This window comes from Aureobasidium subglaciale (genome assembly GCF_000721755.1).
Source record: "Aureobasidium subglaciale EXF-2481 unplaced genomic scaffold scaffold_27, whole genome shotgun sequence".
Classification (NCBI taxonomy): Eukaryota; Fungi; Ascomycota; class Dothideomycetes; order Dothideales; family Saccotheciaceae; genus Aureobasidium; species Aureobasidium subglaciale.
The window spans coordinates 60,239-85,501 of record NW_013566968.1 but is presented as its reverse complement, the minus strand read 5'-3'; the positions used below and the strand labels follow the sequence as shown (position 1 = coordinate 85,501).

Sequence of the window (25,263 nt, the reverse complement as noted above, 5' to 3'; positions counted from 1 at the left end):
ATCGTCCATTTCTATCTGTAGTCAGTCATCCATCGTACATCGCGCAATCGCCTTCGTAAACCATGGGCTGGAAAGATATCCTTCGTCCGATAAGAGACGGCTTACGAGACAATCTGCCATCAAAGCCGCCGCGCCGTGATCCGGAGAAGGATATTCGTTGCGGACAGGATGCTCTCAAAGGCTTCACCTACTTTGATAGCTTCCAAGACGTTGATAACTGGCGACCTGATCAAGCATACTCTTTTCAGCGGGCAAACACCCCTTTGCTTCTCAGGTCTTGCCCAAACACAGTCGACGGTCGAGCCAGAGTTACTCTAATACACGACTTTTCTGGCAATTACCATGACTATGAAGACGTACATTGGCCCGGGGTAGATCGACCATCATACAGTTGTGACTATCTGCAAGCAATAGACACCTTTATCTACTTTTCCCACAAGGTTTGCAATCAAGACTATCAATCAGTGTTATCTGGCTCAGACACTCCAAGCTTGTGTGTGTACCGCCTCCCTCTTGGACAAATACGTTGCATCGTAATGGGGTCAAGTCACTCGGTACATTGCTTGTAGAACCGCAATCAGCAGGAATGTCAAGGATACTGCAGCAGTCTCCCTCAAACTCAGGATATACCCTGGCAAGCCAGTTGTCCCGCATTGCCGACTTCTATGGTTTTGACGGCTGGTTGATTAACGTTGAGAAGACATTTCCTATCGCTGATTGGAACTTCTCCAAGCTCGAGGGCTTTCTGAAGCAACTCAGTGCATCATCTGATCCTGGCTGCGTCATCTGGTATGATTCTCTCACGGTCAAGAACAGAATAGAATACCAAAATGCTTTGACTGAGCAGAATATCATTCTTGCAAAAGCCGCTGGCTCTGTGCTCACTAACTACGTTTGGACAGAAGACACGGCTACTAAATCCAGGATTGCTGCGTTACGACATGATATTGATCCCGCCAACGTTCTCTGTGGCATTGATGTATGGGCGCAAGGCTCGGAATGTTCACGCAGAAAGACGTATCCTAAGGACATAGGTGGTGGAACAGGCACAGGTCTTGGTGTCTCGAAACTTGCTGAAGTTGGGCTTGGTGCTGGTATCTTTGCCCCGGCGTGGCCATACGAGCACTTTGCTTCCTTGTCGGACTCTCAGGATGTGGATAGATCCATGTGGACAGGTTCTGCTCTGCCAAAATCTCTGGACTGTGAATGCGCGTCGAAAAGACGCCATTTCGTCGAAGGATACAGAGCCCATCCCATACTCGAGAGGGCCCGGGAACATCCAGCTGGTTCGAAAACATTCTTCTATACTGATTTCACACAAGCATTCACGATTCAGAGCGGCCACGAGTTGAGGGGCTCAATTAACGGGCTCCGTGCGAGCCTCGCGTCTCAGTCCATAACACCTCGATGTATTTCACGCGCCCGCGATCGGGATGACATATTTGGTCGATTGGAGTCATGCCCGAGCAGATTGTCTCTGTATGCGCGCACGCCACAAGCAGAATACACCAAACCCAGGGAATTGAGCCTTTTTCGTCTTAGTATACTGGTCTCAGAACGTCTTCTCGTGTCAATCACCTATCAAAAGTTTGCGGCAGCCGATCTATGGCTTCGTCTTGATGGGCTAGACATACGGATACCTATCGTGGGCCGATCACATGAGCAGAATACAGTTATCGAACAAATACAGGCAGACGGATCTGGCAGAACGCATCTCACGGGATTGTCTCTTTTATTTTATGACAATGTCAAAGTTGCTGTCGGTGATACCCTGCTCCTGGCAGACATCATGCAAATATGTGTGAGGCAGGAATATCACGCCGCCAGAAGCTACACACTGTCCGAGGTGGTACTGCAGGAAATTGACGAGGTTACATCATGCTTGTCGTGGAAGTTTGACGACGGAGAAGAAGTGCATGATGTAAGTCACGCAAGCCGCGATGGTGATGGGCTTCCACACAGCAACATGACAGGACCTTTTAGCTTTTTCATCATTGACGTAAATGGTGCAGAAGTAGGGAGAGCATATGCGCTGGATTTTTTGCTTCAAGATCTCGATGACGAATCGAAAATTCAGATCAAAGGGGTTGGATTTGATGGTAAGGTGATATGTGCGTACAGTGGCAGGTTGCGGAAGCGGCGTCGGCAGGGGTCTATGGAGAGCTGGCATGGAGCATAGACATGTATCGCAGCCTCCCCACGTGCAAATACGGTCACACCCTCTCCCTGTTGATCAAAGCAGGCCATAACGAGCTGTAGCAAGGCGCAATTATACCTTGTGTCGGTACACCTAGCGCAGGGAGTCGTCAACGAGTTATCTCAATAATATCGTTGCAGGTTAAGAAAGTGTTGTGCTTTGAGGCAACTCTAAATGTGACAATATTTCGTACACAGGGAGGAGTGAGATGTCTTATAGTATGGAAGATGTCAAAGCCACGGTCTCCAAAGAGGAGCAAATGGATCTCGGATCCACGACGGCGTGGAATTACGTGTACAATGAGGTGTCTGTTGAGGCTGATTGACAGGTCTCGGAGCTGAGAGCTCATGAAGCGGTGGAAGGGGGAAAGAACGATGACGCACGGACGCGTCTGAACAACGTGTCGAAAGCTGTTCGTTAAGTGCCATGTAGCAAGTTGCAACTCCCTCCTTTGCTGTTTTTGCTGAAATCCTCTTTCTGCTCCGTGTCGCACACCTTCGAGAAGCGCAGCGATAGCCTCTAGGCAACCCTCGTTCAAATCCTGCTAGTACAAGGCGCGTCAACCGGTTTTGGTCGCAGCAATGATGAACATCTTTCGTATCTTGGGTAGGTTCAGTATAGCCAACAGCCGAATGCCAATTCAGTGTGCTGACCAAAGTGCTCAGGCGACTTGTCGCATCTGTTCTCCGTCCTGATTCTGCTGCACAAGATGAAGACATCCAGCGTACGCCTCTAACATCATCATCCACCGTAATTGAACCTCTCGAGTCCTAACTATTGCCAAAGAGCGCATCAGGCATCTCGTTCAAGTCGCAATTCCTCTATCTCGTCGTATACGTTACTCGATACCTTGGTACGCTATCCTGCTCTGAGAAAAATACAGATCACCTGCTGAGACACCTTCTGCAGACCTTCTTTGGACAGACCCCTTCAGGAGCTTGTGGAACACTACTTTCAAACTCGTCTTCATTGGAACTTCGGCCTACATCATTTACCTGATGCTCAACGACTACAAGCCCACCCACGATCCCAACCTCGATACCTTCAGAGTTCAATACTTGGTCGCAGGAAGTGCCGTGCTGGGCATCCTCTTCCCTTACAAATACGAGCCTGCCGAGGTACGACGCACCTCAGTCTTGTTTGGTGGACATTATAGAAGGATGCTGACACAAAACAGATGCTTTGGGCCTTCTCCATCTGGTTGGAAGCCGTCGCCATTCTCCCTCAGTTGTTCATGCTTCAGAGGACCGGCGAGGCAGAGACCATTACCACCCACTATCTTTTCGCACTGGGTGCCTACAGAGCCCTCTACATTCCTAATTGGATCTACCGCTATGCGACCGAGCGCCACTTCGAGCCCATCTCTGTCATCGCAGGTCTTGTTCAGACCGTTCTGTATTCTGATTTCTTCTACATCTATTACACAAAGTACGCCCTACTCGTACTCTTATGAAGATGTGTATGCTGACGCTCAAACTAGGGTCTTCCAAGGCAAGAAGTTCAACTTGCCCGTGTAGACGGCCAAATACAGGCTTCTTTGTATGAGTTGAATTTACGGCTTTCTTGTTTTCGATATCCACATGCATGGGCTGGCGCTTGTGATGAGCCGATTCCTTTCTCAGGCCATCTTCATAGCTAGGGTATAGATCAAAAATGGATTTTGACAGTTACAAACCAGGAGCAGATTGACCATCTACATGAACCATCAGGACAACTCCATCCTCAGACTGACCACGACAGAACGCAGCAGCCGTGTCTCGAACGAGACCGAAAGATCGATCCGAGCTGGCTCTGATCAAGGACAGGACAAACGTCCATGGCTATTGGAGCTGCGCCAGAGTATTCTCGCGATACGGACTAACGTTTGCGCTGCATTCATAATGCGACCAAATAACTGCGTGAGCACGTACGGCCACAGTCAGCTGAAAACTGGGCATCCCGTCCGCTCTGCCATACATAAGCAGTTGAACGGCAGATTAGTACTACGGTGGGTGACCACGTGGGAATCCCTGCTGCTGTACGTTTTGCATCTTTTCCGCGCTCCTACTCTGACATTCTCGAATCTATGAGGCAGTGGTACTTCCTCCTTCCGCATCACGACTAGTGAATTCATCAGACGTGAAAGCAGCGCGTTAGTGATCAAAGCTTGTTTTTTGCCTCAAGCTCCCTCGCCCGTTCATCTGGGCACAAAGTCAAGAAGGAGGTTGAGTCGTTGCGATACGGCTTCGTATCCCGGAGGACTCGAAAGCTAGTGGACAGGAAGGACAGCCATGCCAATGCAGAGACCATTCACTAGGCACCTTTGCGACCAATACCGACACGCATCTCCTGCCACCGGAAGAGGGATTTCACCAGACCCATGTATTCCACCGACCATGTGCTCTCCTCGGACGTCAGAGCTCAGAGAGAGGTTTGAACCATATCCTTTGGAAGCTCATTGACATTACCATACATCCTGGGATTTGTCCGTCTCTTCTCCAATGACCGTTGTGTTCAAAGTCTACTCACTCAGAAAGGCAGCACGACGTCACAATATCAAGACATTTCGGCATGAGAATAAACAAATTATTTGCATTTTCTGAAATCGTAGAAAGTAAAAGAAAGGAAGGATCCCCTTGTGCACATTTCCATGCTCAAGTCCTTCCTATACGCAATACGTGAAAGCAAAAACGAGAAAGTGCAAATATGCAAAAGTGCAAATATGCAAATGTGCAAGCAGAAGGAGCCATCCTGGAAACCGCTCCTGTCTCGTAGAAAAAAAAAAGGTCTGATGCCTCCACTGCCTTTGTGGCTACCTCTCATCGAGGATAGAATTATGCTTTGCGAATCATAAAAACTGGTGACTTCGTGACTGCTTTCGTAAGACCTCGTGAATGGGGAAAATGCAAAGTGTCAAAAGGTACAAGAATGTGCAGAGGGAGAAAAGCTGGAAAGAGAAAAAGCAGTCATTAGAGGCAAGAAAGCAAGAAAAGCAGAAAAACTTAGGAGGGAAACAATTTGCAGGAGGACCGAATGCCTCCCAGGATCGTTGCGGCCGTGTCGTATGTACTGTCGGGAGATTGATATGTCGCTATCTCGACTCAATCGTTGTATGTGCAGGTCAAGGCTGTGTCTGAGCTACGGTGCTTGATCGCGATCAGAAGACATCCTCGGGCCACTCGTACTGTTCCTTTGTAATGCCAGCGCCAGCTTCCTGTTCAGTCGCCTTCTCGAGCGCAGAAGTAGGCAACGCGGGGACTGAGCCGACACCAGGGGTGGCGGTCACGATGTGGTGCTTTTCGATGGCGACTAGCGAAGGTTTTTGGTAGGCGGCGAATGGAGGAGATGAGGATCGGTGTTGCGAGGACGAGCGACGCTTGTTTGAGCCTCTGGAGGTAGGGCGAGCGGTCTCGTACTTGTTGACAAGAATCGACTTCAAAGGATCGGTGCGGACGTGGATGGCTTCGGCGTCGGTAGCGGAGATGGCAGAGTCATGCTGGGAAGGAACGAGGGACATGGTAGAATCGACACGCGGGGCAAAGACAATGTTGTCTTCTTCGTTGATGGGATCGAGGGTGTCCAGACTGGAGCGGCCGATGGGAGCGACGTCTTGTACCTGCTCAGTAGCGTGCTGCTTACTGCTTTCCTGCTTCTTGGTGTTGGTCTTGTTCTTCTTACCATGGCCGACGTCGGTCTCAGGCTGATCATTTGCTGGCTTGACAGTGGCTGCCTTTTTGCTGGTGGACTTACGCTTCTTCTTTAGCTTTTCCTTGACGATCTCTAGCTCGTCTTCCTCCTCATCTGCGGGAGGCTTGTAGATACCGTCATCCTTTGCGGCACTCTTGCGCTTCTTGGAAGGTGTCTTCTTGACGTTTTGTTTGTGGCTAGCCTCCAGGGCGCTGAGTTTGGCATCCAGACTAGGACGATCCTCGGTCTCACTTTGATTGCCGACCTCGGAAGAGGCGATAGCGGCGGGATCCATGGGAGCTGAATCGTAGAAGTCGATGGGTAGGAAGGACTGAATCTCCGAGCGTGGTGTATCGACAATAATGACAGAGTCTCTTTGTTGAGCAGAATCGCGAAGGTGGGTAAGGTCGAACGACTGAGAGTGAGCAGGTCTTGGTCTGACAAGCGATGGGGTGTCCTGAGCCTGAGCAATCGTCTCTGCTTGGAGAAGGCTTTCCGAGGGTAGAGATGGAAGCCTACTACTGCTTAGACCAAATCTAGCTCTACCAAATTTGGATGATTTTGAAGTAGGAGTGAATCTTTCGAAACGAGAAGGTAGAACTGGAAGTGGTGAGGCGTTTGTAATGGCTTGGTTCAGCTCACGACGAGCGTCGGCAAGCTTGGACTCGAGGTCGCTGACACGCTTGTTTAGCTTGACGGTCTTGTTGAGGTCTCGCTTCGTTTGAGACCGAGGCAGGGACTGGAGAGTGAGAAGATTGTGCACGGCAGGCTTTTCTGGTGAGGCGGAAGGCGTGCGTTTGTCTTCGGATGTACGTCCAAAGGTGTCGCTGAGATTGGCCACAGAACGACCACGCTTCAGAGAAGTCAAGGAAGGGGCACGAAGAGAAGCACCTCGAAGAGTGAAGAATGACTTGCGTTTGCTCAACGGCTTCTCAGGTGACAGATGGGTTGGTGACTTCGGCTCTACAGTAAGGTTACTGTCTCGTTTGAACAGGGTAGCCAGTTGAGGTGGGGCAGCAGAATCGTCAGCAAGATCAAGCGAATTGTCGCGAGACTGCGGGAAATCTGCGTCCGGACGTAGATGAGCGTAGGCAGCGGCGTGACGAGGAGAAGTCAAGGGCTGACGTATGGGCGAGTTGAATTGGCTGTTAGCACCGATACGTGGAGATGTAAGAGCCTTGTTAGGCACGACGGTGAAGTTGAATTGGCCGGACTTCTTAAGTTCCTGATAAGCCTGTTCGTACATGGCCTTGTCGTCCTGTACACTCTGACTCTGGGCAAGCTTGCGGTTCTCTTCAATGTTTCTAACAGTCAGATCTTCCTTGGACTCTTTCCAGGTGCGGGAGAACGACTCCCATACGTTTGCTGGGTTGAAGGTGGATGCAACCATTTTGCCGAAGCGGAAGAAACCACCGGCCGGCTTGACAGATGCGGTCGTCGAGGGAGCGATCGAGTCGAAGGTAGGGACGCTGGTCGGTACGGGTCGAGGAGGATCGATCGAGTCGTGCTGAAGGGGATGGCTGGCCGTGTGTTGAGGAGAAATGCCGACGGTGCGCTGGAGAGGGTAGCTCACGGAGGGCTTGAGAGTATGGTATGCTGAGGGAGTCGAGTTCTCTTCGTGGTACTGGGTCATGAGGTGGTCGACATTGGCCAGAGCGGGCATGCCGGGGTTCGAGTGGTCGCGAGTAAAGACGCTCGGGGGCTGCGCGCTGGGCTTGTCTGACATGCTGCCCTCTTGGAAGCGAGAAGGACGAGTGCTGTCTGTGATGTGCACATCAACTGCTTCTAGCTCAGCCTCTGCCTCTGCTTCGGCATGGCGCCTGTTGAGTGACGACAGGCCGTAGCGGGCGTCTTTGCGGCGGATGCTGCGAGGCTGTTGTTTAGATGTGGGCGACGGCGATGGTCGGCTGCGCTTGGGTGTGTGGCGCTCATGTCTGTCTAGGTTGTTGTCTTGGTCATGTTGTCCTTGGTCGGGATTGGACGAGTGTTGATCGAGGGGCAGGCGCACATCTGCCTCAGGCACCTCCATGGCCCATTCCATTGTACGCTTTCGCTTGCTCCCGCTAGCAACCGGCGACAAGGGTTGGCCGAACTCGCCGTGCATTCCTACGTCGTCTGACATGTTGTTTGCTGAACTGCTACAATCCGATGGTCAGCCGCTCTGTTTCTACGCCTTTGCTGGGAAGAGGTGATTGTGCGCCGTTGCAATCACTCCAATCCCGTCAACCGTGGTCTTTGTTTACTCCCTGGGCGTCTTCTTCTTCCGCACTTACCGTCGACTTTAGCTCCAGCCCTGCATTTGTTGGGTCGCTGGAGATCTCTGCTGGTGACCAATCCAAGTCGTGCTCCGAGCAGTCTTATAATCTCCGTACCGCAGTGAAGGATGTGCTGCTCGTGAAAGCGATTTGACGTCGGTTGTCCCGACACTACCGCTCCCAAACACAACAGAGGCGCCGTTTTTCTGCGGAGTGAGACTTCGGCGCGTGCGTCCAAGCACGTCTCACAAAGAGCTCCCACACTGAAGTCCCCGCGCTTACCGAACACTTAGTCGCTGGGTGCTACCGCTCGTCTGAAATACATGAACCATTGTCACTCGATGCGCCGCGACTCGTGCCCTCTTCAACGTCCGTAACCTCGTCTGCAATTTTGTGTCAATTTCTTCCATTGTCTATCATATCTGTCGTTGCTTTCGTTGGGGTAATTTCGTCTTCACTGATTCACCGTGACATTTCTATTCCGCCATTATATGTCCCGCTCGATCGCTATTACTCGCACAAAGGAGAAAAGTCGCTGTTCCACCCTGTGTACAAATGAAACAAAAATCTCAGAATCTCCCTGTGCTACTTCTATCGGCTGTGGGTCGTTCAATCGTGACTGGGAGGCAGAGGACGAGCAATCTCACGTCCATCTGCACGTCTGTAGCTCATTTTCAAGCTCTCCAACTCTGCGAGCTCGCTGTCATTTCCATCATCTGCCACCAGGTGGCCATATCCAGACACTGAGGGTCTAGCTCCCTGTCTCAGAGGTCCGTTCAAATGGCGCGTGTCGAAAACGCGGTCATACGAGCGCTTGCCGTTGACCTGTCCAGTCTCTGAGGTTCTGGCCATATCATAGTAGTGACTCTGAGACACTGCACTGCTTGGCGGAGATACCTCAAGCTTGGGCTGGGGAACCAGCGATGTATTGATCGGGGGCAAAACATGGGGCGGGATTGCCGATGCACCAGAAGCCGAAGTCTGACTCATCTGTCTCATCTTGGGCGTCTGCTGAGTCTGGTACGAAGCAGGCTTCTGATAGTGAGATGAGTACGCCTGATGCTGAGGCTGGCCATTGTGAGGGTACGAGGATGTTTGGATCATCGAGTGACGGCGAAGATCGGCAGGTACAGGAGCAGGTGCTCCATGTGAATAGTCAACGCTCATGGTTCTTGCAGCCGCAGGCTCCTCGTACTGAGCGTGCTGAGCCGGATGTCCATAACCATAGTATGCGTGTTGAGCAGGAGCGGGAGTTGCAGCCTGAGGATATTGGTAATGGCCATAGTGCATCTGGGGCTGAGGTGGCTGCATAGCAGGAGGCTGCATTTGGGGATGTTGCTGCGCATATTGCGGGGCGTATTGGTGAGCAGGAGGCTGCGAGTACTGAGGTTGTGCGGGAGCCGGGTGTTGAATAAGAGCCTGAGGAGCGTAAGACGGCTGAGGGTATGCCTGGATCATCTCATGTCCGGAAGGACGACGCGAGGCTGGAGCAGCTGCAAGCGATGCGTGGCTGACGATACTGGCCGATCTCTCGCGGTCGGCGGCTTCGGCTCCGGGATGAGCCACGGCCATATGAGACTGGTAGGCATCAGGGGTGGCCGAGTGTCTACCACGGTCCGAGTACCCGTCATAATCCTTACCCTTTTCACGTCTACGCATACGGACCTCACGTCTGATACGAACACGGCATCCCTGGTCGGCGACAGTACGGCTGAGCTGGGTGCTCGAAGCCAGTCCAGGGAACTTCTTAGCACTGTAGACAGTGAATGGCTGGGACTTGACCTCCAAACGGTGGGTAATCTGGGCCTCTCCCTGAGCAGCTGCGGCTGCAGCTGCTTCGTCCAGTTGGTCTGCATCCTTGGGATCCTTCAACTCCTCGTACAGACTGAAGCCTAGTCTGTACTTTCCTTCATGGCGGACGGAAAGATCAGGGAAGATGAAGTATCCAGCTTGGTCCGGGCGATCCAGGTACACCATACCGGCTACTGGAGTGCCAGTCAAAACAGTCAAACGGGCAGGGTCATTGTTCGGAACACGACCTTGAGCGATAGGTCGCGCCTGTTCCAGAGTTGCGAAGAGGAAGTAGTTGGCGTTCATGGCAAAGGTGATGTCATTATCCTTGGATTCCTCGCCATCATAGATGCGAAGCTCGACAATTGGTGGAGGGTCAACGGGACGGCGGTCGGCAGATGCTGATATCGCGTCAGTATGATGGTCAGCGTCGAGTTCGTGAGAGCCACGCACACTTGGCGCCAGAACCGCAGGCGCGGGCACGTTCGGGCTGTTGAAGAACTTTGAGCTTGTAGAGCAAGTGTCTTCCATCACACGTGGTACGCGAGAAAGAGGCTATCGTCTCATTGGGGACTGCAATAATTCTGGGCTCCATGGTGTGTTGGCGATGACGACTGGATAAGGAAACAGAGGTGCAACGATTGTGCAGCAAAGACTGTGTTGTCTGATTATGGGTGGTCAGCGACGTTGGATTAGGTTCCGTGACAGTGGGTTGGAGAAGGAAAGAAGGTTTGGGGGAGCCTGAGCAGCCAGATGTCTGGCTGGAAACGAGCTACCATCGCATCGGCGTGGCCATGACGCTCGCACGAAAACAAGACGCAAGGAAAGAAAGAATGTCAAGACGAACCCTTGCTGGTTTATGCGAAAGGGATGGGATGTCTGATTGACTCGCAATCAATGATGCCCGAAATAAACGCTTGCTTGGGCGAAGAAACAAGCACAGCGGTCAAGGTTGGAAGCCTGTGAGATGCTTTGATCGACTCTTTCGAGGTCAAAGAACGGTGAGTACAGAAACGAAGGACGACAGTCTTTCCTCCAGACAGAAAAGAGGCTTTAACCCAGGAATTCGGATCTGAAGAGTAAAAGAAGGTGGGAGTCGCGAAGGAAAAGGCAGGTACAAGGGAACAGACGAGTCAGGTCATCGGAGGCCTGAGCGTCTTGCCGCACGCCGTACAATACGCAAGCGAGCCTCCCTCCTTTGCCCTAAATTTAACGCTTTTAGGTGCAGACGAGGGTCTGGATCGGCTTTCCTTTTTTCCTCACGTTCGGGATGGCTTACACATCACCCATTCCCAGCTGCTGCAATCTGTATCTCTCTCGGTATCAATGGTCTCTTAGAGCTTTGTCGCGTGAGTAGTGCGGCAAGTTGTCTCGCTCAGTTCGCTGTTGATCGTTGTTGTTGAATCTCTACTCCATGTTCTTCCTGCAGGGCATCCGGTTTGTGTGGTAGGCTAACGGGCGGTTCTCGCGCCTCATTGTCTGTAGGCTGCTCCCCACTGCGCACCGTTCCGTTGTGGGCCCTTCGGGGGTTTCCCAATGTTTGCTTTGCCATGTCCGCAGCCCTCTGATCGACCGGCGCTCCATCATGCAGTAACGTCTGCACTACCATCACGCAGGAATCCGGTAACCGGCGTCGTGTCAGTATTCCCGCTGTGGTCCTCCCCAACTGGTATGTGGTTTCACATCCATTGTCGTTTGTCTATAAGCTCGCCTATTAAGATTGTCGCTCTCCATCGTAATCAGCCAGAGATACACGTGGAGCGTTATCAATATCTGATAGGTAACTTGTGGGCTTTGGCTTTGCTTTAGGCCAAGCGATGCAATATAAATGTAAGCAGCTTTACCCGGTTGGCGCTTCCATGAGCGCTTCCGACACTGTCGCATTTACTTCGCGCTGCCCTGAGCATCTCTCGTAGATGTTGACCGTTGGACGCGCAGAACAAGGTGCATGCAGGGAAGAAACACGTCAGTAAGTACAAGATCGTGTCAAGCAGAGACAGAGAGCTTGAGTGGTAAGAAAGACAGGCGAGCTTTCGTGTCGTTGTATCGCTTACAAGGTTTCTAGATAGGCGGAGGAAACTTGATGCACCAAAACCTCTTTTGAGCATAGCTGCAACAGACACCGCTCGGCTCCCGCGGCAATCATGGTAAAAGTTACCACGTATGATGGTCTAAGAAATGCCAACACATCAGACTAATAGGTAGGTATCCGCTTTGTCCTAGTCCGCGACTTGCGATATAACGCCTCTTGTGAAGTTGTCTGTGTATAGCACGCCATCTCATACGATCTGACAAGAGGCTTGCTGTTGTATGCGAAATGCATGTCGGAGCATGTCTTGCAGGCCGACCTTGGGTGAGTAAGGACGAGGGTGTCGTACTATGCGTTTGCGATGCAGGCCCGCACAACATTCACAAGTGGCGACCGGGATTTGGTCCAATCGACACAAACCCCGAGAAAAGCTGACACGCTTCAAAAAAAAGTGGCTGGGTTAGATAGTCATCCACCAGAGGCAAGCCTTCATTCCAATGCTTTCCCAACAAGGAGAAACGGGATCTTGTTGTTCCGCACCAAGAAAAGGGGCTCTTGCTCGCATACAGCATGCGAAGATGGCCATCGTTTAGATGGAGGAACAAAAATGCACACTTGATATCCGTACCGCCCGCAGTGCCCTCATGCATACGACAGCGTGGAGTCGGCACACTTTCTAATGTCCGGTCTTTATTCGCACTGCACGGCCAACAGGTTGAGGATCTCATGGTTTTGTGGGGCCAGAAGCTGTCGACATGCTCACATCGCATTCTCTTGAAACCTTTGCTCTATGAGTTGTACCACGGCCGGGCTCGCCCGCAGCTCCACTTGAAAGAGCGGGGGCTGTCACAGAAGTCTGTCTCTTTGTCTTGAGACATGTCCGCAAATCACCATATGTTACAGCCCGCTCAAGTCTCTCGAGGACAACCCGCATGATTGGAAGCCCAGCCTCCAGTCTCGCTTCTCATTGTTGGATCAACAGAAAAGAAGCTAGCACCAAGCTACACATGCAAGCCGCGAGAAATTGTGATTGACGTAGAATTTCTTAAAGATAGGCGGACACCATGCACAGTTTATCAACCTGCGCAGTAAGTTGGCGAGTTGAGGGTCCTCTTTCTCCAATAACCATTTCATGCACGAAGACGAATGCAGACGATATTGCAGGCGAGAACCCCCCCTGCTGACTCTTGTCTTCTGACATTTTTGCTCAACTACACCAACGACTATCGAGTAACGTCTCTGGGAAATGACGAAAAAGGTTGTAAACACGGAAATAGTTGATCTTTCCTTCTTTTCGTTCTCTTGTCCCGCCCGTCCCCAAACCTCCGACCAGGTCCCTGTCTCCTGTCACCTGCAACTCTAAAAAAGGGTAAAGAATATTTCAGCCAACGAGAATGCGTTCCTCGAACCCACCATGCCAGACTAAAAGATCAAAGCGCTACACACCTTTCTGCCCTCAACATCACATGCGTCTGGAAATGCCATCGCTTCGCTTGAGAGGTTGAGGATATAGCGTCTGCTCTGCTGTCTGTTCTGAGAGGTTGGCAACTTCGCGACCTGACCTGTACTTCCCATGTAGCCGCGTCGGCAGACGCAGGAAACCAATATTTCGTGCAGCAAAGAAGCGTAGTACACGACACCCTCTCCATTCAGGCGCTTGCTTTAGGAGCAACGTCCATACCTCGATCATACACATGAGCTATTTTCTTGTCGGTCCGCAGGGAAAAGACATACTGGTCATTCACATAAGAAATGAGCTTACGAGGACATAAATTTTTTGTTCCCAAGTATCTAGATGCATATTCAGCCTCGTCGCCATCCGAACTAGCCATGTCGAGGACTGTTGGTTAGTGGATCGTCAGAATATTGCTTTACCTTAATGCATGGCTTGCATAACATTGAACCGCTCATCATCATGTAAATCTGCAGCACTCGAGCCCTGAGACCCTGATCATGCCATCCAGGGGCAACAGCTTCTCTATATCCTCCGCCCACTGCCCTACTCAACTCTCCTTTCTCTTCACCATACGCGTGCCTTCTTCGCCAATCGAGAAGTTGATTTCCACTCTCTCATCTTATACTGGTGCGACAGTTTTCAAAGATGATGAATTGAAATCACCTCGGCACGCACAGTGACACGAACTGCAACATCAAGAGGTGTGCTGGTGCAACACGTAATACTTCATCCTCATCATGTAGGCGGGCACTTATGCTTGAGGACAAGGCGAAACTTCCGAAACGTTGTCACAAGAGGTAAGAGAGAACAGGCCTTGTTCATCATGCTAGACAGACGACAAACTATTTGTGCCCAAAAGTGGTCGCGGTTTTTTCCTGTCAGTTCGAGAGAAACACACCTGTCATACACAACTGGAAACATTGGACACAACAAGGTTATTGACTATTTCGAGTCGATACTTAGATTGAACAAAAGAAAGTGAAGAATATAGAGATCGATATATAGAGACAGGGAGGGAAGGGGGACAAAAGATACATGACAAAGTCCTCTCATATACCTTTTGCCTGGTGGGGTTCGTAAAAAGGAAACATGCAAGAGAGGGTAGCTGTCTTCACCCTATAATATCGGAAGATTTAAATAAAAGAAGAAAAGAAGAAATGTAAAGAAAAGAGAACGCCCTTCGAAAAGACCTCGTGTTCTTGGAGAACAAGACTCATATTCCCAATGTTCTCCGTGTTCCATCCAGTTTGTTCATGATATAGATGGTTCATTCGTCACCGTTACCAATAACTCCGTCGTGAAAACGGGAAAGTGATGATCGAGTAGAGATGCCATGCTCACGTGTGAGTCGAGGCTACGACGCGGAAGGAGCGTGTCCCATATGTACGAGTCCGCATCCTTGTGTCGATCGATCGTAATGTCGAGATGGTTTGCTAGGAACATTGCCTGGTGTGATGGTCGATACCCAAGATGAGCTCACGCATATCGCATATCTGCCATGGGGCCGTCGAAAGGCGCTCCCTGGCCTGTCTGGAGACGTGATGCCGCAGCTGAGCCTTGAGACATCCAAGCACTGGCAGCTCCTTGTGCCAGTGCTTGCCACTGATCGGCACGACCTGTTTCCTTTTGGCTGTAGAAACGCAAAGCCATCTCCATCATCTGCATCTCTGACGTCTTTCCCACGTAGTTGAAGACTTGAGTCTGGCCTGGCGGAGGCGCCGAGTATTGTCGCATGGGCGAGGGTGCGATCGCTACAGGTACAATGCCATTCTGACCTGGAGGAAGCACGCAGCAAAGCGCCTTTTCGCCCCAGTAAGTCGTAGCAGTCGCAACCTGGTCACCAAACATGACTTCCATTCCAGGAGCAAACCCACTGCCGTAGACAGAAACCTCAGTGCCACCGCTTGGCGGACCCTCGGACGGTGTCACCTTATTGATGATAGGCTGCGGTCTATCTGGCTCGGTCATCGAGTTAGGCATAGTAGGATTCGACATGGCGAAAGGATTCTGACGATTCGGCATCGCATTAGCTCCGCCGTGCGCTTGTTGCCGTTGGAAGGCAGCCAAGTTTGGGCCAACAAGCACCGGACTTGGTGCACGACTTTGATGAGCAGAGCTCGGGGCAGAATAGAAAGCCTGATACGCGTTACCGTCCATACTGTTTGTTCTGTTCAACGCAGCAAAGGGGAAGGTGGTCGTTTCGATCGGCGTCGAAGGTCCTGTGTGAAAGTGAGAACGTGATGCTGAGTGAGGCATCGTAATGTATGATGGATCATTGTTGCCTCCCATGAATCCAGCATTGGTGGGTGAGAAGGGAGCTTGAGCTGTGGGTTGAGCCATTTGCTGATTCGACTCCATCTTGGTCATGGTCAGAGTGCTAGGTATCCTTCGATGGGCGGATGACGATTTGCGTTTCTTGCTGGGGCCCGCTTGGCCCGCACTGTTCGGAGATCCGGGACGTGAAAGATTGCGTGGAGTCATAGTTCCGGGAGTGGTAGCTCCTGATTGTGGGAAGTTTTGCATATGCATATTGTGCGGTTGGTTGAACTGTTGGCTTCCATAGCCGAGGCTTTGCAAATTGCCCGTCGACTTGGAAACCGACATGGCGGGCATGTGAGAGTGTAGATCAACCATTGAGTGTGAGGTGAAGGGTGCCTGGGCTGGGAATTGGTTGTCGTACCAAACCTGGCCAGGTACGCTCGACATTGGATGAGTCTTGTGATCATCGGTGATGAGGATAGAATCGGATATGTCTTGGGCCACGACGTTGCCCTGATAGTCCTTGATGGTGAAGATGACCTGGAAACCATCCTTCTCGTTCTGGTGGCGGCAATAGCAGGCAATACGCATGGGAGCCACTACCTGCATTGCTGTCTCTGGCGGACGGAAGTAGTCGGTTACTGTGACGCTGTTGTCCTTGGGAGCTGGGGACTGCTGCCAGTCCTGCCACGGCTTGTATTCGTTTGTGTTGAAGACAATGACTCGCTCCGTTTCATACTTCTCCCAGTGTGCTTGTTCTTCCTCTTTCTTCAGCTTCTTGCGTGCGGCTCTTTTACGCTCACGATTGATGCAGTTACTGCATATGCGCACTTCTCCGCCATTGGCTGGCTTGTCGTGTTCGTCCACATCTTCCTCGCCTCCCTTTTTGCCCGCATTCTGACCTCTTACTTGAATCTGGGCGTTGTCCTGCTGGGCTGCTTGATTCATGGCCTTTTCGCGTAGGTGTGGCGTATTCATGGCGCTGGTACATACGAGCATAGTGTGTAACTCGAGTGTGTCCTCTGCCAGGTGGACTTCCTTGGCCAACAATTTTGCTTTGGCGATCGTGTGGGTAGGCAAGTGCAGCATCTTCACACGTGGCGGCAGATAGTCCATCGTGAGGCGGATGTTGATCTGCGTTTCGACTCGAGATTTCGCTGGAATCGGGGCAATGTGCAAAGGGATGCGATCACCTTGCGCTGTAGGGGCCTTTGGAAGCTCTGGCTTCGGGGCGTTAAGTACCGGCGAAGGTGTCATTGCGAGAGCGCCAGGCGAGGCGAAGGCATGCGCGTAGTCGTTATTCCATGCGGGGTTCTGCGCCGAATTGTTCCACATCTGGTTGGCGTTGAACATGTCGGTGCCGTCGGATGAGGGGGTTGGGTTGTTGAACATGGCACCAGGTGAGGCTTCTTGCGCCTGTGAAGCCTTGACCGAAGCCGGCGATGCGGTACTCGAGCCAAAGAAGAAGTTTGACGGCTCGACGGTTCCAGCCTGCTCGCGAGTTAGTACTGTCTGTATTGCGGAGTGAGGAGTCTAGTGATACCGGTGCTTCGGGCTTGATGTGCATGTGATGGGAATATGTGCGGTCGACCAAGTCCATGGGCTGGCCCCCAGGACTACTGGCGGCGCTGCCAAAATGATTGGCAAAGTCCTGCTCCAGAGAGAGGTTGTGTAGCGAATGCAGCGAGGCCATGTTGGTAGTGCTGCCGGCGTGCGAGTGCATCATAGACTGCTGCTGCTGTTCCCGTTTGATGGCCTCGAAGTTTCCGGGCGGAGACTCGGAAGTGGCCGAAGTGTTCTTGCGCTTTCTACCACTCGTCTCGGAAGACGAGTCTTGCGATGAGCTTTCAGCCGAGCGCGACGAAACTAGCGATCGCGAATTGTAGGGTTGGTGGGAGTGTGCGTGCTGAGGGTCGTCTGTCTTGATGTGGTAGCTGGGACTGTCGGCTTGCACGGTCGCGGCGGACATGTCGAAGAGTCGAGCGCCATCGAAAGGCGACTCGGCAGCGGTTCCCAGATTATCGTAGAGGTTGGAGAAGGAAGGGTCATCCCACATGGACATGTCCGTGTCCTGGACGACGTGCGGGTTTGGATCTTGATCCATGACTTTGACGTTGTGGTCGGTGGTGCGAAGCGGCTTCGCGGGGTGGGCGGGGGAGGGGCGTGAAGGGCGATGAACGATCGTGGGCGAGTGTCAGAATGGACTCAGCAAGTGGTCAAGCAGATTCCGGAGTCGCTAATAGTAACAGGGGCCAGTTCGGCATGTGCAGGGCATTGTGTGTCCGGGAGCTGCTCTACTGGGCGGGAGACGCGCTGTCAGTTCGTGCGGCGACGGGCGGCGGACCGTGTGCGTGCACCGAGTGGCTGTGTGTCGCAAAGAACAATGGATATATCGAGGCAAAAATCAAGAGGTCGGTCGGTCGGTCGGTCAGCAGCGAGTCGAGCGCGTTGCAAAAGGGTATGCAGGTCGTGTGTCTGTCAAGAGCGAACGGCGTCCGGCGGCCTGTACGGGGCAGCAGCGATGCGCGTGCGGTTGCGCAGCGGTGCCTTCCTGGTTCGCTGTGGGGAGTTGTCTTGGGACTCCTCAAACCACAGAAGCCAAATTTGCCAATATTCTCTGCTTCAACCCTCGACAGTCGTTCCACTCTGCTACTCTTGCTTTGCTTTCCTTTGTCTCTACAAGCTATCCACAGCATCCAGTTCAAAGACTCGAGGCCTGATACAACCCACTGTCCGAGTCCTCTATGCCTTCCAACTTCCCGCTCGTCCAACTTCCCCTCGCGAATTCGTCATGCACGCCAAGTATCCGTGCTCGCGCCTCCCACAGTCGTTCATCTGAAGAACCGCTGCAGTATTGAGCAGTCATCAAGGCGCAAAGCTGTCTATTGTCTCAAATAACGTCTTTACCCACATCCCATTCTCTGCTACGCTGTGCATCTGTCCATCACTCGCGTTGCGATTTGATCTTGTCGCATCCTTCTCGCTCCTTCTCGAGATCAGTCTGCGGGTCATCTTCCTATATTCGGTACATCTGCCGCATCGGTCTTCTCCGTACCAGTACCGAACTTCCCTAGAGCCCGCCAGCCATCCTTATTAACCCAGCCCTGATCTTTAACTTCCTCTGCTCTTCAGTCTTTGGGATGGCTAGCAATTTAGCAGCATCATAACTCTACATAGTATAGCTTATCCAAGCATGCCTCCCTAGCGAATAGGAAAGCTCTGGCAACGGTCTGATAATACACACATCCGTGCCGCTATTACGGGGATCTGCAATCCTTCGAAGTACGAGCTCATGAGTACCTTTGAGGCTGGAGTAACACCACATCCCGGTCACGACACCCAAGCCTGCGTACTAATATTTTGTACTGTCTTTATCCTTGTCCTAGTCCTGTCCATTTGGCAAGCCCCACTCTTCGAGCAGCTGTTGCATGCGATACTCTGTCGCCCATCCTGTCTCTCGCTGAATGCTCTGCAGCAAATTCAAAACGCAGCCGCGCATAGCATCAACCTCATCTGGCGAATTTCCTTCGTCGACTTGAGTTGTCTTGGGATTGGACTCCCACATTCCCAGCACCTGTCCAGCTGTATATAAAGGCTGGACACTGTGGATTCTTGCACTATCGTTCTTCAGTCCCAGACCAATGCTGACAATCTCCTCGGCGTGTTTTCTGCTTTGTCGCAAGATGGACGCGTAGGATGCGTGCCGCTGAGCTAATGACCATGTATTACCTCTGCTGTTGGTACCCGATGGTTTGATGTGCTTTATGCCTGTGGATTCATGCGGCTTGTTGAGGAGCAATTGAATCTTTGCAAAGTGAAATGATTGCATTGTCGACGCACACATCGGTCGAGCGAACCATCTCAGTGGGATCTTGGTCGCACTTCTTACATTGTTCTGGTGAGAGGAAGTGTCAGCACGTGGAATAATAATGATCTTCTGCGACTCACGTTGCTCTTGTCGGGCCACTCTGTAGCGCTTGGTCTGAAGCTATGTGGCAGGCCCTGTGTAGATATTGCATTAGCACGCGTAGCTTGCTTTCGGTCACGCAAAAGTTACCTCAAACCATTTGTCCAGTTGTCGTTCTAGACCCTCCCAATATTCCAACAGTGCTCTTTGGCGGACACCCAGGTCCATTTCATGAGGAAACTCATCGCCAGCCGAGATAAAGTTGACAAGTTTCATCATGAGCCAGATCAAAGCGTTTGATATCATGTCGTCAGCCATTGGCTCTTGTACTGCCGGATCATTCGATGGTAAGATAAGACCCGCCTGAGATATGTGCAATCCAGCAGATCGCCACATCTCATAGTCCTCTGTGTCCAACCTCGTATTGGTGTTATTAATGACTGAATGATTCGTCAGTGTGTGCACGGTCAAACAGTCAATGGCTCGGGCTTAGACTCACAGGCATTCAACATCTCCTGACGACAAATGTTCCAGAATACAGCTCTGCGCCCCTTCGTGGACGTAGTCGGCCTGGGTGATAGTATGGGACTGGAAGTATTGGAAAGAGGCATCGCGCCATCTTTGGCAATGTCGAACAGACTTTTCGCACCATCTAGATGTCTTGACCATTCTGTGCCCGAGGCATCGAGGAACTCGAATACACACAATATGGCTGTTGTGGCAATAAGCTCATCAGAGTCCGTCCGAGATAGCACTGGCGGAGATGCCGAATGGTGATCTACTCCAAACTCTTCGACAGCATCTAAAGATACTATCGCTGTACTCGGTGATTGCTGGCCAGCGGATGCTTGTCTAGTCTCATTCTCGAGAGCCTGCCGAAGTAGTGTGATTGCTTGATCGTAATAGTAGCGAGCCTTGTGTGACCACTCTGCTGGCGTACGTTTGGAGCCGAATCCCTTCGGCTGCTGTGCTGATATCCTGATTCTTCCTAGAGCCTTGGCTGACAACGCGATTGATGCGTATAACAACAATGGACTGGACGCTGCTTTTAGGGGTACATCTACTGCAAAGAATGATCCTAAATCAAACAAGTCCATCCATTCTCCTGGTCCCTCAGAGAAATAACGTAGCAGGTAAGGCACATCTTCGTCGTGTTTGGGATCGAAGTCGATTGATCCAGTATCCGGCTGAGGCTGGAACATATTCAAACAAGTCTCTGAAAGCTCAGTATCAAGCCTCGGATCTATGGGTGGCGAGAAAGAGCCTGGCACATCAATGCGCCGAGCATTGTTGTGGAAATAATGGTCGGCCGAAGCTGCTGCAGAAAGTGCTTCTAGACCATGCGTTGAACTCGGCATAAAAGGATATGGATACTGAGCACTGCTATTCCAGGTATGCTCCAACTGTGTTTCTGGACCACTGGTCTGTGGTATTGGATGAAAATGTGTTGTGTCCGGCTCGTCATAAGGATTGGTAGTATGCACAAATGTGACTACACGGTATCAGTGGTGATTTTCCTGCCTTTGAGAATCGAGGACACACGATTGCGCGGAACTTCCACCCAAATGCTGTCTTTTCCAAAAGTTTCCTTGTATCCATAGAAGCTTTTCAGACCACCCTCGACACCAGTCGTGCCTGATCCGTTCATTGACGCATTTTGCTGATGTCTAAAAACAACGCCTGGACTGGGCACACATTGACGGCTGGCTTTCGTACATTGTCCACAAACTGTGATGAGCTTTTGTCAGTCGTGTCTTCCTGAGCTATCATATCGCAAGCGTATACAGCCTGCTGCCATCCCTTGCTGTGTGGGGATGGCAGAATTGATACAGGCGAGCGCACACGTATAATCAAAAAGACCAAGATGGGATTATTTGTGATACCTACTGGGTTTCTGCTCGTCACACTTGAGCTGTGAAATTGTTAGTGATACTGTACTAGAAGAGCGTGGCTGGGGCGCGTAAAGTCTACCTTGCGATTGCGACATGTTAAACTACATAATTTACATCAGCCACATATTCCTAGCCTTTTGCAAAAAGGCTTCAAACTACTCACCATCCAGTTCTTGATCGCATCGTGCGCTTCTGGGTTCAACGACCATTGTTGTAGGTTTTTACGCGTCCAGAGGTAGAGGCGGTTGAGCAAGTGGGGATGGGGCTGGGGTTGGGTCGGTCAGGGTCAGCCTGTCAGCCTGGTTTTCGAACTCTTCATTCTTCTGAAATCACATTACAGCTCCTCAATTAGCGATTTGTCGAGTAATTATAATCCCACTATACTTTTTACAGTGGGACAGGCGTGTTCACGCGTATTTGTGAGTGCCGAGGCTGTCTTGTCGTGTAGAAATCGAGATACCAGATTGTTACAAGCTTCACAGTCACAACCGGGTCCCCTACTAAGTGCTCACGCCAACGAAGCAGCAACAATCTACCACAAATTGGACACATTGCATAATGAACACACAGGTATACTTTGTTGTTGTTCTCATTTCGGTCTTTTGATAGCGCATCAAGGATACAATCGTTATGTGGCAGTAATGTCTGCCTCTCTTTGTGACACGAGCCGTCTGCCAATCACGCCCTCATCTCCAAAACGCCTACGCCATGCCGAGCTCCAGGAATCAGGGTTTCAAGTGAGAGTGCCATGCAGCAGCTACTTTGCCGTCTTAGACTTCTTCTTAGGAGGCTCCACTTTCTTCTCAGTGTCGCTTCCTCCAGCATCAGCCATCTCCTCATCGTCATCACCACTGCTATCGTGAGCACTGTCGTACTCCTCGGCAACATCGGATTCTGACTCGGTGTGGAAGTCTTCGTCGACAGACTCATCATCCTCGTCAGCGGAGCCACGAGCTGCAACAACCTCATCATCCGAAGAGTCAAGGTCGCCTGCTTGAAGCACGGCTGCCATCATGGCGCCCTCTTCTTCCATCTCATTCTTAGTTTTGATGCCCTTCAGCTGGAAAAAGTTCTCCAAAGACTTTTGCTCCTCACGGTTAATGTTCGAGAATTGGTGCTCACCACCACCCTTGAGCGACACGGCGATATCGAAGGTACGGGAAGCGCTGACGGCGCCGCCCACTCTGGACATGGTAATTGCGGAGACGTTCTCGAAAGCGATGTAAGTAGCAGGCTTGGGTACGAAGAGGAAAGCGCGTTCCAGACAGAAGAGGTGACCCTCGTTGGCCTTGACTGAGCACTTTACACCCGACTGCTGGTGGTGCGAGTTGTAGTCACGACTGGGCTGCAGAATCTTCTTGCCCGTCAAGCCCAAGAAGATCTTTGAGATGACGGTGGCGATAGGTGCCTCGTATCTCGGCTGAAGCTTGTTCTTGTACTTGTTCTCGAGGTCTTCTTCGGTCATGTTCAAGTCGAGAACAATGTCTTCTTCACGCTTGAACTGCATGACCAAGAATGGGTAGCGAGTCTGACCTTGACGTAGCGGAGGGTCGAGTCCGATACAGATGAGCTGGTGAACATCGTCGGGCTTGGGGAGAAGGAAGAACTTCTTGATGGAATCGTACTGGATCTTGTAGTCGTAGGTCTTGCCGCGAAGACGGAGAGAGCTCTCATAGAGGTCAATGTCGAAACGACCACGGGGGGTCAGGTGCAGAATATCGAGGAAGGTAGCGAAGGTAGCGCCGGCGACTTCGCCAATCTCTGCTTTGTCCATGAGCATCTCGTAAAAGAGGTTGGCGGCGTTCTGTTGGTCATCCTCGCCGTCGGCTTCGCTGCCATCTTCGTCGCCCGATTCCTTCTTTTCCTTGCGAGTTGCTGTTCCTGGGATGTAGAAGCGCATTTCGACCATTTGGTCGACCGAACCACCTGCCTTCTTGCCTCTTCCTCTGGCACCTCCAAGCGCGCCATTCGTGCCCGTCTCTTCGCCGTTGCCGGGCAGGGAGAACTCGACTGCGACTTCGTTCTTGCCGGCCAGATTGGTGTTTGAGATTTCGGTGTAGGGGATCTCGAAAGCGGGTTGGTTGCGTACGTTGAAGGCCAGTTCAGCCTTGCCGAAGTCAGCCTTTCCCCAGTTCCAGCCGCGCAGGGCATGCTCTTTCTGTTCGAGGTTGATGCTGTACCACAGCTTGAAGCACCGTGACAAACGGTCATAGTCCTGTCAAGAGTCAGTGTTTGATCTTCTCAATCGTCGTCGCGAAGCGCATTACATCGAGCATGAAGCCGTCCAACTGAATGACGCCTGAATTCCTTGAGTAGATCTTGACCTCGAAGCCTCTGGCGGCCCTGCTCCATTGTGACGAGATGATCTCGGCCTTGTCGAGGGTGAAAGTGTCGCCAGGACCGGAGGGCTTCCAACCCAAACCAGACTCGGCAAAGCGACATTTGCCAGTCTGCTTTGATAGATCGAGGTAGATGTTGTCAAAAGTCTCCCTGTAGCGCATGCATCAGCGCCTGCAATGAGATATCGGAGAGCGTGGCAGAAGGCGGTCTCGATAATGCAACATGTGAACTCACATGGTGGGCGACTAGGATTGGTATGTCGCGGCGAAAGAGATGGGTGCGCGTTGTGTTAAAGGAGCGAGCAGGAGGGCGGCGAACAGAGCTTCGCACGGATGCGCGGGGTGTTGCGGCGCAGATGAAAGTGAGCTCCTCGTCAGTCGAGGCGGTAGAAGTGTTGTGGAGGTACTTTGAAGATGGAGTGGGGAGGGTGTGAGAGAGCGCAAAAAGTGATTATTGATATGAACAGGCTGGACATGCAGAGAGCACCGAGCACTTCGCGTTTCGCGTGCGCGGTCAGTCGCGCTGACTTTTGGCGGGGATGCCGCTTCATCTTTCGCTACTATAACAATTACTAGGTACCTACCTTACCCTTCACAACCACCACTCACCATGTCATTCTGATTCTGATCGGATTTCATGTCTGGGAGAAGCATGCTAGGTATACGTCATTCGATAGAACGTGACAATTCACTTGACGCGTGGACATTTCGTCTAGCTCTCAACCCGAGCCCTCCTCGTCCATGACATGTCTATCATCTATCCTACAGGCTCAGGCTCAGGCTCAGTCTCAAGGTGCGCTGTCTCTCCAAAGCCCCGCCTCTTGCCGAACGATACGGGGAACACGCTATACTATCAAGTAAAGCCACGTACGTCCTGATCTGTCTTCTGGTTTGACAGAAGCGCCGTCGTATTCGCTGCCTGCTTAGCTGAGCCTTTGCCGTCCTTTTTGAGCCTCGATCTGATGTCAACCATCCCCAGATCAAAAGCCCTCGGTAACTCTCAGGGCAGATCTTCAGATGCATACCAGCTGTGATTGGGTATCGGGTAAGCAAAAGTCGACCAAACTTGACCAAACTTCATGCACAGGTCTTCAGGTCACGCCAGGCGATCCATCCCGCACACTGCACCGAGTCACCGACTACCCGAACTTGACTCGGACTGGGCACATCGCTTCGTGCTCGTCCTGAGTTAGTACCTGTCCAACCAAGCACGATACATGTACCGCCCTTGTAACTTGACAAATCCTCCGACCCCTCAACACAGTCTGCCAGCCTGTGAACCCAGGCACCTCCCGTTCTTTAGTTCATGCTGAAAGAATATCTGGTGCCTGTCAAGGTTGCAATCCCTGAGCTGACGTACTGGCTACTTCCGACTTCGGCTTTGCAAATGTGCTTCCAAGGGGGTTGCAGCAAGTCGCGTTGGAGATCAAGGACTTGAGGTAACCACCCACATATGCAGGAACATCAACATA

At 51.7% G+C, this 25,263-nt stretch overlaps 8 protein-coding genes across 8 annotated transcripts; 3 read left to right on the top strand and 5 right to left on the bottom strand.

Moving 5' to 3' along the window:
* The first annotated feature begins 40 nt into the window (after window positions 1–40).
* Window positions 41–688, top strand: AUEXF2481DRAFT_43833 (uncharacterized protein). The gene has a single exon (XM_013484698.1). The coding sequence runs from the start codon at window positions 63–65 to the stop codon at window positions 567–569; it is 507 nt and encodes a 168-aa protein (XP_013340152.1). The 5' UTR covers window positions 41–62; the 3' UTR covers window positions 570–688.
* AUEXF2481DRAFT_32834 (glycoside hydrolase family 85 protein) lies at window positions 587–2,179 on the top strand (the record flags this gene model as incomplete). The annotated part of the gene is made up of 1 exon (XM_013484680.1): window positions 587–2,179. The coding sequence occupies one exon, from the start codon at window positions 587–589 to the stop codon at window positions 2,177–2,179; it is 1,593 nt and encodes a 530-aa protein (XP_013340134.1).
* Window positions 2,180–2,521: 342 nt separating this feature from the next.
* On the top strand, window positions 2,522–3,909 carry AUEXF2481DRAFT_43831 (uncharacterized protein). Its single transcript, XM_013484697.1, has 6 exons — window positions 2,522–2,803; window positions 2,863–2,921; window positions 2,984–3,050; window positions 3,107–3,315; window positions 3,375–3,625; window positions 3,678–3,909. Exons 1-6 carry the CDS (start codon window positions 2,779–2,781, stop codon window positions 3,712–3,714), a joined length of 648 nt encoding a protein of 215 aa, XP_013340151.1. The 5' UTR covers window positions 2,522–2,778; the 3' UTR covers window positions 3,715–3,909.
* A 1,831-nt stretch (window positions 3,910–5,740) lies between these two features.
* AUEXF2481DRAFT_43829 (uncharacterized protein) lies at window positions 5,741–8,365 on the bottom strand. The gene is made up of 3 exons (XM_013484696.1): window positions 8,137–8,365; window positions 5,927–8,001; window positions 5,741–5,825 (listed from the first exon to the last, which is right to left on the bottom strand). The coding sequence occupies exons 2-3, from the start codon at window positions 7,983–7,985 to the stop codon at window positions 5,812–5,814; spliced, it is 2,073 nt and encodes a 690-aa protein (XP_013340150.1). The 5' UTR covers window positions 7,986–8,001; window positions 8,137–8,365; the 3' UTR covers window positions 5,741–5,811.
* A 100-nt stretch (window positions 8,366–8,465) lies between these two features.
* AUEXF2481DRAFT_43828 (uncharacterized protein) lies at window positions 8,466–10,998 on the bottom strand. The gene is made up of 3 exons (XM_013484695.1): window positions 10,757–10,998; window positions 10,363–10,573; window positions 8,466–10,310 (listed from the first exon to the last, which is right to left on the bottom strand). The coding sequence occupies exons 2-3, from the start codon at window positions 10,502–10,504 to the stop codon at window positions 8,728–8,730; spliced, it is 1,725 nt and encodes a 574-aa protein (XP_013340149.1). The 5' UTR covers window positions 10,505–10,573; window positions 10,757–10,998; the 3' UTR covers window positions 8,466–8,727.
* A 3,594-nt stretch (window positions 10,999–14,592) lies between these two features.
* Window positions 14,593–17,852, bottom strand: AUEXF2481DRAFT_456202 (uncharacterized protein). The gene is made up of 2 exons (XM_013484749.1): window positions 17,197–17,852; window positions 14,593–17,144 (listed from the first exon to the last, which is right to left on the bottom strand). Exons 1-2 carry the CDS (start codon window positions 17,755–17,757, stop codon window positions 14,871–14,873), a joined length of 2,835 nt encoding a protein of 944 aa, XP_013340203.1. The 5' UTR covers window positions 17,758–17,852; the 3' UTR covers window positions 14,593–14,870.
* A 1,539-nt stretch (window positions 17,853–19,391) lies between these two features.
* AUEXF2481DRAFT_456199 (uncharacterized protein) lies at window positions 19,392–21,874 on the bottom strand. Its single transcript, XM_013484748.1, has 8 exons — window positions 21,616–21,874; window positions 21,532–21,553; window positions 21,448–21,472; window positions 21,103–21,288; window positions 20,060–21,052; window positions 19,718–20,000; window positions 19,602–19,655; window positions 19,392–19,548 (listed from the first exon to the last, which is right to left on the bottom strand). The coding sequence occupies exons 1-8, from the start codon at window positions 21,633–21,635 to the stop codon at window positions 19,539–19,541; spliced, it is 1,593 nt and encodes a 530-aa protein (XP_013340202.1). The 5' UTR covers window positions 21,636–21,874; the 3' UTR covers window positions 19,392–19,538.
* Window positions 21,875–22,106: 232 nt separating this feature from the next.
* On the bottom strand, window positions 22,107–24,290 carry AUEXF2481DRAFT_456060 (uncharacterized protein). Its single transcript, XM_013484747.1, has 3 exons — window positions 24,027–24,290; window positions 23,720–23,942; window positions 22,107–23,667 (listed from the first exon to the last, which is right to left on the bottom strand). Coding segments are annotated over exons 1-3 (1,683 nt in total). The 5' UTR covers window positions 24,029–24,290; the 3' UTR covers window positions 22,107–22,209.
* Between the last annotated feature and the right edge of the window lie 973 nt (window positions 24,291–25,263).